The 13,538-nt window shown below is 47.2% G+C and overlaps 1 protein-coding gene across 14 annotated transcripts in view; it reads right to left on the bottom strand.

The window, feature by feature from the left end:
• Nucleotides 1-13,538, bottom strand: part of ERC2 (ELKS/RAB6-interacting/CAST family member 2) — a 2,157,515-nt gene that overhangs the window by 1,906,298 nt on the left and 237,679 nt on the right. For 10 of the 14 annotated variants that reach the window (XR_010186950.1, XR_010186953.1, XR_010186945.1 and 7 more), the window contains one exon: nucleotides 8,228-8,251. The exons of the other annotated variants lie outside the window; for them this stretch is intronic. Coding sequence is in view for 4 of the 10 variants with exons in the window: in XM_063940841.1 (XP_063796911.1) it covers nucleotides 8,228-8,251 (24 nt within the window). In the remaining 6 variants the exon portion in view is untranslated. The remainder of the gene's footprint in view (nucleotides 1-8,227; nucleotides 8,252-13,538) is intronic. 14 annotated transcript variants of the gene reach the window in all.

The following is a 13,538-nucleotide window of genomic DNA, read 5'->3' on the forward strand; positions in this document are numbered from 1 at the left end:
TGTCACTTCAATCCATTGTATCCAAATCCTCTAGTAATGTGCCTGACCACTTTACTATGGCTTTAGAAATCCATGCACAGGCAATAGTGGGTCTTATCGCCACTCCTGAAGCAGTGTAAATGGATTTATGCCAGGATTTTTCAAATATAGCGTTTAATTCTTAAGACGCAGGGAAGGTTAGCAAGGCTTTTCTTATTGTCAGTGAAGTAAGCCTCATCAACCTGCTCAGGTGCGGTGTCATTAATATTTAACACATCTCTAATGGCCTCAATCATGAGCTGCACCCCCTTTGTAAGGGATGCCGGCCCCTCAGCACCTCCCCATCACCGTCTGCAGTATCAGAATCGGTATCTGTGTCATCTTGCACGATTTGGCAAGTGCACGTTTCAGTGGGAACAAGCAAGGGGATTTTGCAGGATTAGGGACAGAGCCTGACCAAATTGCCATAGACTTCTTCAACACCTGAGTTTCAGTCTCAGTATTAGCTTCAACAATGGGGATCTGAGACAAAGCATTACAATCCTGTGTACATGGAATGGATCCCTCCTGAGAGGAATCACCTTCTGCAGCATATGACACAGAGTCCCTAGACATGGCTATGTGAGATAGTAAACACCTACACATACACACACACACACACACACACACACACACACACACACACACACACACACACAGGGAAATGTCAGACACAGTCGTCGCCCCCCCCCCCCCCAAGTGTGCCACAGAGAGACACAGAGATTGAAGCCAACCCACACACAGTGCTTTTTAAGGTAGAACTAATAACACTACCAGCGCTGTCTGTGTACCTTAATAGGCTACACAGACTTTACTCCCCCCCCTTCTACAACCCCCTGATACCGTACAAGGCAGCTGGAGTTAATCTGGAGGGACAGCTCTCCCTGTCCGCGCTTCTTCAGGCAGGAAAATGGTGCTGAACGCTGCTGGGTCCGCTCTGAGGAGAAGCTCCGCCCCCTTTCATGGCGCTGTCTTCCCGCTCTTCTGAAGATTATACTGGCCTGAGGAATTGTGCTGGCAGCGATCCTGGGACCCTGAGAAGCTTGCTGGACAGTGTAGGGTGTAGGCGCTGGCTCAGGGCGCCCCTCACAGCGCCACACCATGTACCGCTGAGCCCCGGAGCGCAGTTAATACTGCGCTCCTTACCCTGTTGCCGCCATCTTCACACCGGCTCCCCGCTTGCCAGGGAGTACAGTGACTAACTCGCCACTGATCTTCTGGCTCTCTAAGGGGGTGGAGGCATGCTGCTGGGGTGAGCGATCCCCTGTGGTATCGAACGTTCGATCCCCTCAGGAGCTCAGTGTTCTGTCAGCGGAGATAGAGGCTCAGACCCCGCAGGGCGGACACTACTCCCCCCCTTAGTCCCTCGAAGAAGGGAGGCTGTTGCCAGCAGCCTCCCTGTAAAATAATAAACTCTAAAAAAAAAACTTTTACTAGAGAAACTCTGGAGAGCACCCCTAACTGTGACCGGCTCGTCCGGGCACATTTTCTTAACTGAGTCTCGTAGGAGGGGCATAGAGGGAGAAGCCAGCCCACACTCTCAAACTCCTAAAGTGCCAGTGGCTCCTAGTGGACCCGTCTATACCCCATGGTACTAATGTGGATCCCAGCATCCTCTAGGACATAAGAGAAAATGGAATTGAAATAAAAAAAACTTAAAATACAATATAAATCATTATTATATAAAATAACAGCATTCACAAATATATCTGCGAAAGTTCCAGAACTGAAGATAATTCAATTGTAGCAGAGGGGTTTGTTTTACCATATATAACCAATTGGTTAAGAGTTTTTTTTTAACTGCTTTGTGTGCCATAGCAAATATCCTTTTTTTTGTTATTTTTTTTTGGTCTTTCTTTTGATAGCATAGTAAAACAAATAACTTTTAAATGTAAGTAATTTATATGTTGTAAAATACATGGGATAATATATTTCATAATGAATAATATTTGTATTATGTAACAAATGATATGTGAATAAATAAAAGTACAAGGCAATGGACTGTTAAAAAGGCAATGGACAGGTTACAAAAAATAAGAATTTACTTACCGATAATTCTATTTCTCATAGTCCGTAGTGGATGCTGGGAACTCCGTAAGGACCATGGGGAATAGCGGCTCCGCAGGAGACTGGGCACAAAAGTAAAAGCTTTAGGACTACCTGGTGTGCACTGGCTCCTCCCCCTATGACCCTCCTCCAAGCCTCAGTTAGGATACTGTGCCCGGACGAGCGTACACAATAAGGAAGGATTTTGAATCCCGGGTAAGACTCATACCAGCCACACCAATCACACCGTACAACCTGTGATCTGAACCCAGTTAACAGCATGATAACAGAGGAGGCTCTGAAAAGATGGCTCACAACAATAATAACCCGATTTTTGTAACAATAACTATGTACAAGTATTGCAGACAATCCGCACTTGGGATGGGCGCCCAGCATCCACTACGGACTATGAGAAATAGAATTATCGGTAAGTAAATTCTTATTTTCTCTGACGTCCTAGTGGATGCTGGGAACTCCGTAAGGACCATGGGGATTATACCAAAGCTCCCAAACGGGCGGGAGAGTGCGGATGACTCTGCAGCACCGAATGAGAGAACTCCAGGTCCTCCTCAGCCAGGGTATCAAATTTGTAGAATTTAGCAAACGTGTTTGCCCCTGACCAAGTAGCTGCTCGGCAAAGTTGTAAAGCCGAGACCCCTCGGGCAGCCGCCCAAGATGAGCCCACTTTCCTTGTGGAATGGGCTTTTACAGATTTTGGCTGTGGCAGGCCTGCCACAGAATGGGCAAGCTGAATTGTACTACAAATCCAACGAGCAATAGTCTGCTTAGAAGCAGGAGCACCCAGCTTGTTGGGTGCATACAGGATAAACAGCGAGTCAGATTTTCTGACTCCAGCCGTCCTGGAAACATATATTTTCAGGGCCCTGACTAAGTCCAGCAACTTGGAGTCCTCCAAGTCCCTAGTAGCCGCAGGTACCACAATAGGCTGGTTCAAGTGAAACGCTGAAACCACCTTAGGGAGAAATTGAGGACGAGTCCTCAATTCTGCCCTGTCCGTATGAAAAATTAGGTAAGGGCTTTTATAGGATAAAGCCGCCAATTCTGAGACACGCCTGGCTGACGCCAGGGCTAACAGCATTACCACTTTCCATGTGAGATATTTTAAGTCCACAGTGGTGAGTGGTTCAAACCAATGTGATTTTAGGAACCCCAAAACTACATTGAGATCCCAAGGTGCCACTGGAGGCACAAAAGGAGGCTGTATATGCAGTACCCCCTTGACAAACGTCTGAACTTCAGGAACTGAAGCCAGTTCTTTCTGGAAGAAAATCGACAGGGCCGAAATTTGAACCTTAATGGACCCTAATTTTAGGCCCATAGACAGTCCTGTTAGCAGGAAATGCAGGAAACGACCCAGTTGAAATTCCTCTGTAGGGGCCTTCCTGGCCTCACACCACGCAACATATTTACGCCAAATACGGTGATAATGTTGCACGGTTACATCCTTCCTGGCTTTGATCAGGGTAGGGATGACTTCATCCGGAATGCCTTTTTCCTTCAGGATCCGGCGTTCAACCGCCATGCCGTCAAACGCAGCCGCGGTAAGTCTCGGAACAGACAGGGTCCCTGCTGGAGCAGGTCCTTTCTTAGAGGTAGAGGCCACGGGTCCTCCGTGAGCATCTCTTGAAGTTACGGGTACCAAGTCCTTCTTGGCCAATCCGAAGCCACGAGTATAGTCCTTACTCCTCTCCTTCTTATGATTCTCGGTACCTTGGGTATGAGAGGCAGAGGAGGGAACACATACACTGACTGGTACACCCACGGTGTTACCAGAGCGTCCACAGCTATTGCCTGAGGGTCCCTTGACCTGGCGCAATACCTGTCCAGTTTTTTGTTGAGGCGGGACGCCATCATGTCCACCTTTGGTTTTTCCCAATGGTTCACAATCATGTGGAAGACTTCTGTGTGAAGTCCCCACTCTCCCGGGTGGAGGTCGTGCTGAGGAAATCTGCTTCCCAGTCGTCCACTCCCGGAATGAATACTGCTGACAGTGCTATCACATGATTTTCCGCCCAGCGAAGAATCCTTGCAGCTTCTGCCATTGCCCTCCTGCTTCTTGTGCCGCCCTGTCTGTTTACGTGGGCGACTGCCGTGATGTTGTCCGACTGGATCAACACCGGCTGACCCTGAAGCAGAGGCCTTGCTTGACTTAGGGCATTGTTAATGGCCCTTAGTTCCAGGATATTTATGTGAAATGACGTTTCCATGCTTGACCACAAGCCCTGAAAATTTCTTCCCTGTGTGACTGCTCCCCAGCCTCTCAGGATGGCATCCGTGGTCACCAGGACCCAGTCCTGAATGCCGAATCTGCGGCCCTCTAGAAGATGAGCACTCTGCAACCACCACAGGAGAGACACCCTTGTCCTTGGAGACAGGGTTATCCGCTGATGCATCTGAAGATGCGATCCGGACCATTTGTCCAGCAGATCCCACTGAAAAGTTCTTGCGTGGAATCTGCCGAATGGAATCGCTTCGTAAGAAGCCACCATTTTTCCCAGGACCCTTGTGCATTGATGCACTGACACTTGGCCTGGTTTTAGGAGGTTCCTGACTAGCTCGGATAACTCCCTGGCTTTCTCCTCCGGGAGAAACACCTTTTTCTGGACTGTGTCCAGAATCATCCCTAGGAACAGCAGACGTGTCGTCGGAATCAGCTGCGATTTTGGAATATTTAGAATCCACCCGTGCTGTCGTAGTACTACTTGAGATAGTGCTACTCCGACCTCTAACTGTTCCCTGGACCTTGCCCTTATCAGGAGATCGTCCAAGTAAGGGATAATTAAGATGCCTTTTCTTCGAAGAAGAATCATCATTTCGGCCATTACCTTGGTAAAGACCCGGGGTGCCGTGGACAATCCAAACGGCAGCGTCTGAAACTGATAGTGACAGTTCTGTACCACAAACCTGAGGTACCCTTGGTGAGAAGGGCAAATTGGGACATGGAGGTAAGCATCCTTGATGTCCAGAGACACCATATAGTCCCCTTCTTCCAGGTTCGCTATCACTGCTCTGAGTGACTCCATCTTGAATTTGAACCTTTGTATGTAAGTGTTCAATGATTTCAGATTTAAAATAGGTCTCACCGAGCCGTCCGGCTTCGGTACCACAAACAGCGTGGAATAATACCCCTTTCCCTGTTGTAGGAGGGGTACCTTGATTATCACCTGCTGGGAATACAGCTTGTGAATGGCTTCCAATACCGCCTCCCTTTCGGAGGGAGACGTTGGTAAAGCAGACTTCAGGAACCGGCGATGGGGAGACGTCTCGAATTCCAATTTGTACCCCTGAGATACTACCTGCAGGATCCAGGGGTCCACTTGCGAGTGAGCCCACTGCGCGCTGAAATTCTTGAGACGACCCCCCACCGTACCTGAGTCCGCTTGTAAGGCCCCAGCGTCATGCTGAGGACTTGGCAGAAGCGGGGGAGGGCTTCTGTTCCTGGGAAGAGGCTGTCTGCTGCAGTCTTTTTCCCCTTCCTCTGCCCCGGGGCAGATATGAGTGGCCTTTTGCCCGCTTGCCCTTATGGGGACGAAAGGACTGAGCCTGAAAAGACGGTGTCTTTTTCTGCTGAGAGGTGACCTGGGGTAAAAAGGTGGATTTCCCAGCCGTTGCCGTGGCCACCAGGTCCGATAGACCGACCCCAAATAAATCCTCCCCTTTATACGGCAATACTTCCATATGCCGTTTGGAATCCGCATCACCTGACGACTGTCGCGTCCATAAACCTCTTCTGGCAGAAATGGACAGCGCACTTACTCTTGATGCCAGAGTGCAAATATCCCTCTGTGCATCTCGCATATATAGAAATGCATCCTTTAAATGCTCTATAGTCAATAATATACTGTCCCTGTCCAGGGTATCAATATTTTCAGTCAGGGAATCCGACCAAGCCAGCCCCGCACTGCACATCCAGGCTGAGGCGATTGCTGGTCGCAGTATAACACCAGTATGTGTGTATATACTTTTTAGGATATTTTCCAGCTTCCTATCAGCTGGCTCTTTGAGGGCGGCCGTATCAGGAGACGGTAACGCCACTTGTTTTGATAAGCGTGTGAGCGCCTTATCTACCCTAGGGGGTGTTTCCCAACGCGCCCTAACCTCTGGCGGGAAAGGGTATAATGCCAATAATTTTTTAGAAATTAGCAGTTTTTTATCGGGGGAAACCCACGCATCATCACACACCTCATTTAATTCATCTGATTCAGGAAAAACTAAGGGTAGTTTTTTCACACCCCACATAATACCCTTTTTTGTGGTACTTGTAGTATCAGAAATGTTCAAAGCCTCCTTCATTGCCGTGATCATGTAACGTGTGGCCCTACTGGAAAATACGTTTGTTTCCTCACCGTCGACACTGGAGTCAGTGTCCGTGTCTGGGTCTGTGTCGACCATCTGAGGTAACGGGCGCTTTAGAGCCCCTGACGGTGTTTGAGACGCCTGGACAGGTATTAACTGTTTTTCCGGCTGTCTCATGTCGTCAACAGTCTTTTGTAAAGTGCTGACGCTATCACGTAATTCCTTCCATAAGACCATCCAGTCAGGTGTCGACTCCCTAGGGGGTGACATCACTATTACAGGCAATTGCTCCGCCTCCATACCATTTTCCTCCTCATACATGTCGACACAACGTACCGACACACAGCACACACACAGGGAATGCTCTGATAGAGGACAGGACCCCACTAGCCCTTTGGGGAGACAGAGGGAGAGTTTGCCAGCACACACCAGAGCGCTATATATATACAGGGATAACCTTATATAAGTGTTTTTCCCTTATATAGCTGCTGTTTTTATTAATCTGCCAAATTAGTGCCCCCCCTCTCTTGTTTTACCCTGTTTCTGTAGTGCAGGACTGCAGGGGAGAGCCAGGGAGCTTCCCTCCAACGGAGCTGTGAGGGAAAATGGCGCTTGTGTGCTGAGGAGATAGGCTCCGCCCCCTTCTCGGCGGCCTTTCTCCCGCTTTTTTAAGGAAAAACTGGCAGGGGTTAAATGCATCCATATAGCCCAGGAGCTATATGTGATGTATTTTTAGCCATCTAAGGTGTTTTTATTGCGTCTCAGGGCGCACCCCCCCAGCGCCCTGCACCCTCAGTGACCGGAGTGTGAAGTGTGCTGAGAGCAATGGCGCACAGCTGCGGTGCTGTGCGCTACCTTATTGAAGACAGGACGTCTTCTGCCGCCGATTTCCCGGACCTCTTCTGTCTTCTGGCTCTGTAAGGGGGCCGGCGGCGCGGCTCTGGGACCCATCCATGGCTGGGCCTGTGATCGTCCCTCTGGAGCTAATGTCCAGTAGCCTAAGAAGCCCAATCCACTCTGCACGCAGGTGAGTTCGCTTCTTCTCCCCTTAGTCCCTCGGTGCAGTGAGCCTGTTGCCAGCAGGACTCACTGAAAATAAAAAACCTAATTTAAACTTTTACTCTAAGCAGCTCAGGAGAGCCACCTAGTATGCACCCTTCTCGTTCGGGCACAAAAATCTAACTGAGGCTTGGAGGAGGGTCATAGGGGGAGGAGCCAGTGCACACCAGGTAGTCCTAAAGCTTTTACTTTTGTGCCCAGTCTCCTGCGGAGCCGCTATTCCCCATGGTCCTTACGGAGTTCCCAGCATCCACTAGGACGTCAGAGAAATAAATGTAATAATTTAAGGGGGGGGGGGGGGGGAGAGGTAGTATTCTATACAGTTCTCAATAAACAATTAAGTGATAGCATCCAAATTCACCCATACTAAGCAGTCATATCAGAGCTCAAAGTCTATATGGATACATATACACACACATATATATATATATATATATATTTATTTATATTTAGCATCACTTGCCAATTATTAAATTACGTTTTGAATAGACAGACTGGTGGACAGGGTACACATGACAAATGTTTATGGTCATTTCAGAAACACAGAAGGGTAGCCTTCTCTAACAACAAACTATTTTGTTTGAGGTTTGCTTACTAATGAGAAAATCTGATCATCATAAGTTAAAAAAAACAACGTGATTGCCTCTTTATCTTGCATGAAAAAAAATCATTCCAACAGTAACATTCTGTATAAATTAATTGACCACTAGGTGCTGCTGCATTACCTATGACAGCGAGTAAGCACATAAGATAACATCTAATATAAAGCAACAGCAGTTTTACAAACCTTTGTTTTCCTGGAATCCAATAGCTGAACGGCATGGCAAATAAAAAAATGAAGCAAAATCAACACAAAAGCAGATAAAAGGTGAGCAAAAATATACAACTAAAGGGACAAAGGTATTGTCACATCCACCCCCACCACATCCCGAGCGAAGCTGTACAGAGTGGACACAAGACACATCTCGTAAATATACTTGGACAAGCAAACATAAAATGATGAGACATCAGCAACTAAACAGAAGGTGACAGCGCTACAAGAATGGATGCACCACTTAATATACTGTATCTTTCTTTTATACCATATTATTACACTTAGCAAAGTATAATATATATATATATATATAGAGAGAGAGAGAGAGAGAGAGAGAGAGAGAGTTAAATCTGAAAACGGGCCTCCATATATAGGGTAAAACCTCAGAATTAAACTATACAAGCTATACAATGTGCATTGTAATATAGAGCAGATTTGTTCAGTGCATTGTGACATCAGAGCACCATCCAAGGCTGTTCACTGACCTACAGCAGTTTGATAACCCAGGGGAGATCATAAAAGATTAACCAGCAACTTGAGATGAGTGACACGCTCTGACATCACAATTGCTAACAAATGGCCCTGGCTGATGGGGTTCAATGTATTATATGGTGATGGACATGATGCAGAAAATAGGAAAACAATTTATACAGTACCAAGTACATTCAGATTTGTTGTAAGCTGTGATATCTGACTTTCTTTCAGTATACTACTTCATCGATGGACTTATAGTACCATACACTCAGAAACTTTCTCACTCAACGATTCTGGATTGGTTTCATAGGGTTCAAGTGTATTTAGCATAATGGCCTCCCGCAGGCACCCCACTAGCAGAACTGCAATTGGCACAGCATGGAGCCAGAACTATGAGACTGTAACCTCAAAAACTAAACTTCTTTTAAATATAGTAACTTGCATATGTATATTTTGATTCATTTGTATTCATATTTTTGCAGAGGAGTAGACAAACAGATTTTAGCGTATCGCTCATACATTTAAAGTAATTATGCATATGGGGCAGCATGGGCGGTGTAATGGTTACATCCTCACAGCACTGGGTTCGTTTCCCACCAGGGCCCTAACTGTGTGGACATTCTCCCCACACTTCAGTGGGTTTCTTCTGGGTAGTCTTGTTTCCTCCCACAATCCAAAAATATACTACAGTAGTAGGTTAAATTGATCCCAAGAAAATTAACCCAAGCGTGAATGTGTGTGCATGAACATGTGGTAGGGACTATAGGGGGTCATTCCGAGTTGATCGCTCACTAGCTAGTTTTAGCAGCCGTGCAAACGCTATGCCGCCGCCCACTGGGGAGTGTATAAGTACGAACGCATGTGCAGCCGAGGTCTGCAAAAACAGTTTGTGAAGTTTCAGAGTAGCTTTGAACCTACTCAGCGCTTGCGATCACTTCAGCCTATTTGTGTCTGGATTTTACGTCATATACCTGCCCAGCGAACGCCCAGCCAGGCCTGCATTTTTGCAAACACTCCCTGAAAACGGTCAATTGACACCCAGAAACGCTCCCTTCCTGTCAATCTTTTTGCGGCCATCAGTGCGACTGAAAACTTTGCAAGAACCTGTGCAAAACAACAACGGGCTTTGTACCCGTACAACGCGCGTGCGCATTGTGGTGCATACGCATGCGCAGAAAAGCCATTTTTCAGCCTGATCGCTGCGCTGCGAACAACGACAGCTAGCGATCAACTCGGATTGACCCCAATTGATTGTAAGCACTACTGGGGCTTGGACTGATGTGAAAAGCCAAGAATTCTCTGTAGAGCGCTGCAGAATGTGTGTGCACTATATAAAGAACTGGTAATAAATAATACATAAATAATACAGGGGTTTATGAAGAGATAGTCGCAAAGCAAAAAGAAAATAAACTATAAAGTATCAATCTGATACAGGACAAACCATAATGCAATGCATGAAACTTGACGGATGCTTTTGTACCTACTGGGCATATCAGATTTAACACTAAAATTTAGCATTCAGCTAGTGCCCCGTTGCAGTACACATGCAAATTTTCACCTTTTGTTGCTTTGCTCCTAACTCCACACACATCCCACAGAGTATAAATGGCACTCCGTTTATTACAGTGACGTAATAAAAGGACGACCTAACTTTAAAATGTCTGTGCTTAACTGTGGATAGCACAGGGCAGTGGTGGCACCAGGGTCGATGACAAAAGGTGCAGCCAATAGCTCACCCAGAGTGTGCTGTAGGAAAGAGTGCCCAAAAAGGGGGTGTGGCTTTGCAGGCAGGAGGCATGGCCTCTCAGAAAACCCCCATTTGCATCACTATAGGGGCGTGGCCTCACAGGAAGCCCACCTGGTAACATCACCCTGGAAGCATGGCAAGCATCCCTGAGGATATTGGGCTGTCCATGGAGTCTCTGGTTCCACCTTAGTGACAGGAGCTGGGTGCTGCAGGGTAATGTAATGTTACACTCAGCTCCTGTCACTATGAATGAGCCAACATTTTGGTGTCACCCCCCGAAAGGGTGACACTTGGGAGTGGCCCGCAGCCCTCTTGTCACGTCTTTGGCACAGGGTAATGCATGTCCCAGGGTTGCCATTCAGGTCGGCGAACTGGACTTTGTATCCATTGTACAAGAATGAAAAAAACCTAGCACGAGCTCAAAAAAAGGCTTCTAGGGACTGCATCTGCTGCAACCAGGAGGATAAAAGACCTCCCCTTGGGACTGATAGTGCGGTGTGCGGCTAGCAGAACGTGCTTCCAGTGTGAAGCCTACCAGTGCACATAATGGGGGTTTTCCTGGAGGTAGTGGATTTTACTGTTGGGGGACGGCAGCCCTGCAGCATCTAGGTAAAATCCTCCACTCGTTAGACATTTTTGGTTATCCCTGAGTGTAAGTTATGGGCAGGGAGTTTGCTTTCCTCTTTTCCTGCTCTCTGTAATGATTATGGATCTTTAAGGAAAAGAAGTTACCAACCCCCAATATGGCCTTATTTGTTTTATTAAGATTTATTTATACACACATAGCACTTTACAAATTCCAACAAGCATGAAAATAAAAATAAGAATTTACTTACCGATAATTCTATTTCTCATAGTCCGTAGTGGATGCTGGGACTCCGTCAGGACCATGGGGAATAGCGGGCTCCGCAGGAGACAGGGCACATCTAAATAAAGCTTTTAGGATCACATGGTGCGTACTGGCTCCTCCCCCTATGACCCTCCTCCAAGCCTCAGTTAGGTACTGTGCCCGGACGAGCGTACACAATAAGGAAGGATCTTGAATCCCGGGTAAGACTCATACCAGCCACACCAATCACACCGTACAACTTGTGATCTGAACCCAGTTAACAGTATGATAACAAAAAACGAAGTAGCCTCTGAAAAGATGGCTCACAACAATAGTAATAACCCGATCTTTGTAACAATAACTATGTACAAGTATTGCAGACAATCCGCACTTGGGATGGGCGCCCAGCATCCACTACGGACTATGAGAAATAGAATTATCGGTAAGTAAATTCTTATTTTCTCTAACGTCCTAGTGGATGCTGGGACTCCGTCAGGACCATGGGGATTATACCAAAGCTCCCAAACGGGCGGGAGAGTGCGGATGACTCTGCAGCACCGAATGAGAGAACTCCAGGTCCTCCTTAGCCAGAGTATCAAATTTGTAAAATTTTACAAACGTGTTCTCCCCTGACCACGTAGCTGCTCGGCAAAGTTGTAATGCCGAGACCCCTCGGGCAGCCGCCCAAGATGAGCCCACTTTCCTTGTGGAGTGGGCCTTTACAGATTTAGGCTGTGGCAGGCCTGCCACAGAATGTGCAAGTTGGATTGTGCTACAGATCCAACGTGCAATCGTCTGTTTAGACGCAGGAGCACCCATCTTGTTGGGTGCATACAATATAAACAACGAGTCAGATTTTCTGACTCCAGCTGTCCTTGAAATATATATTTTTAATGCTCTGACAACGTCCAGTAACTTGGAGTCCTCCAAGTCGCTAGTAGCCGCAGGCACCACAATAGGCTGGTTCAAGTGAAAAGCCGAAACCACCTTAGGGAGAAAATGAGGACGTGTCCGCAGTTCTGCCCTGTCCGAATGGAAAATCAGATATGGGCTTTTGTATGATAAAGCCGCCAACTCTGAAACTCTCCTGGCTGAAGCCAGGGCCAATAGCATGGTTACCTTCCATGTAAGGTATTTTAAATCTACCGATTTTAGAGGCTCAAACCAATGAGATTTGAGAAAATTCAAAACTACGTTCAAATCCCACGGTGCCACTGGAGGCACTATTGGGGGTTGTATATGTAGTACACCTTTGACAAAAGTTTGTACTTCAGGCACTGATGCCAATTCCTTCTGGAAGAAGATTGATAAGGCCGAAATTTGAACTTTAATGGACCCCAATTTTAGGCCCATAGACAATCCTGCTTGCAGGAAATGTAAGAATCGACCCAATTGAAATTCTTCCGTTGGAGCCTTCTTGGCCTCACACCACGCAACATATTTTCGCCAAATGCGGTGATAATGTTGTACAGTCACTTCCTTTCTAGCCTTAATCAAGGTAGGAATAACTTCCTCTGGAATGCCCTTTTCTTTTAGAATCCGGCGTTCAACCACCATGCCGTCAAACGCAGACGCGGTAAGTCTTGGAACATACAAGGTCCCTGCTGAAGCAGATCCCTTCTTAGAGGTAGAGGCCATGGATCCTCCGTGAGCATCTCTTGAAGTTCCGGATACCAAGTTCTTCTTGGCCAGTCCGGAGCCACCAGTATTGTTCTTACTCCTCTTTTCCGTATAATTCTCAGTACCTTTGGTATGAGAGGCAGAGGAGGGAACACATACACTGACTGGTACACCCACGGTGTTACCAGAGCGTCCACAGCTATTGCCTGAGGGTCTCTTGACCTGGCGCAATATCTGTCCAATTTTTTGTTGAGGCGAGACGCCATCATGTCCACCTTTGGTCTTTCCCAACGGTTCACAATCATGTGGAAGACTTCTGGATGAAGTCCCCACTCTCCCGGGTGAAGGTCGTGTCTGCTGAGGAAGTCTGCTTCCCAGTTGTCCACTCCCGGGATGAACACTGCTGACAGTGCTATGACATGATTCTCCGCCCAGCGCAGAATCCTTGCAGCTTCTGTCATTGCTCTTCTGCTTCTCGTGCCGCCTTGTCGGTTTACGTGGGCGACTGCCGTGATGTTGTCCGACTGGATCAACACCGGCTGACCCTGAAGCAGCGATTTTGCCAGGCTTAGAGCATTGTAGATCGCTCTTAGCTCCAGTATATTTATGTGAAG

The sequence above is a fragment of the Pseudophryne corroboree genome, chromosome 9, assembly GCF_028390025.1.
Source record: "Pseudophryne corroboree isolate aPseCor3 chromosome 9, aPseCor3.hap2, whole genome shotgun sequence".
NCBI lineage: Eukaryota > Metazoa > Chordata > Amphibia > Anura > Myobatrachidae > Pseudophryne > Pseudophryne corroboree.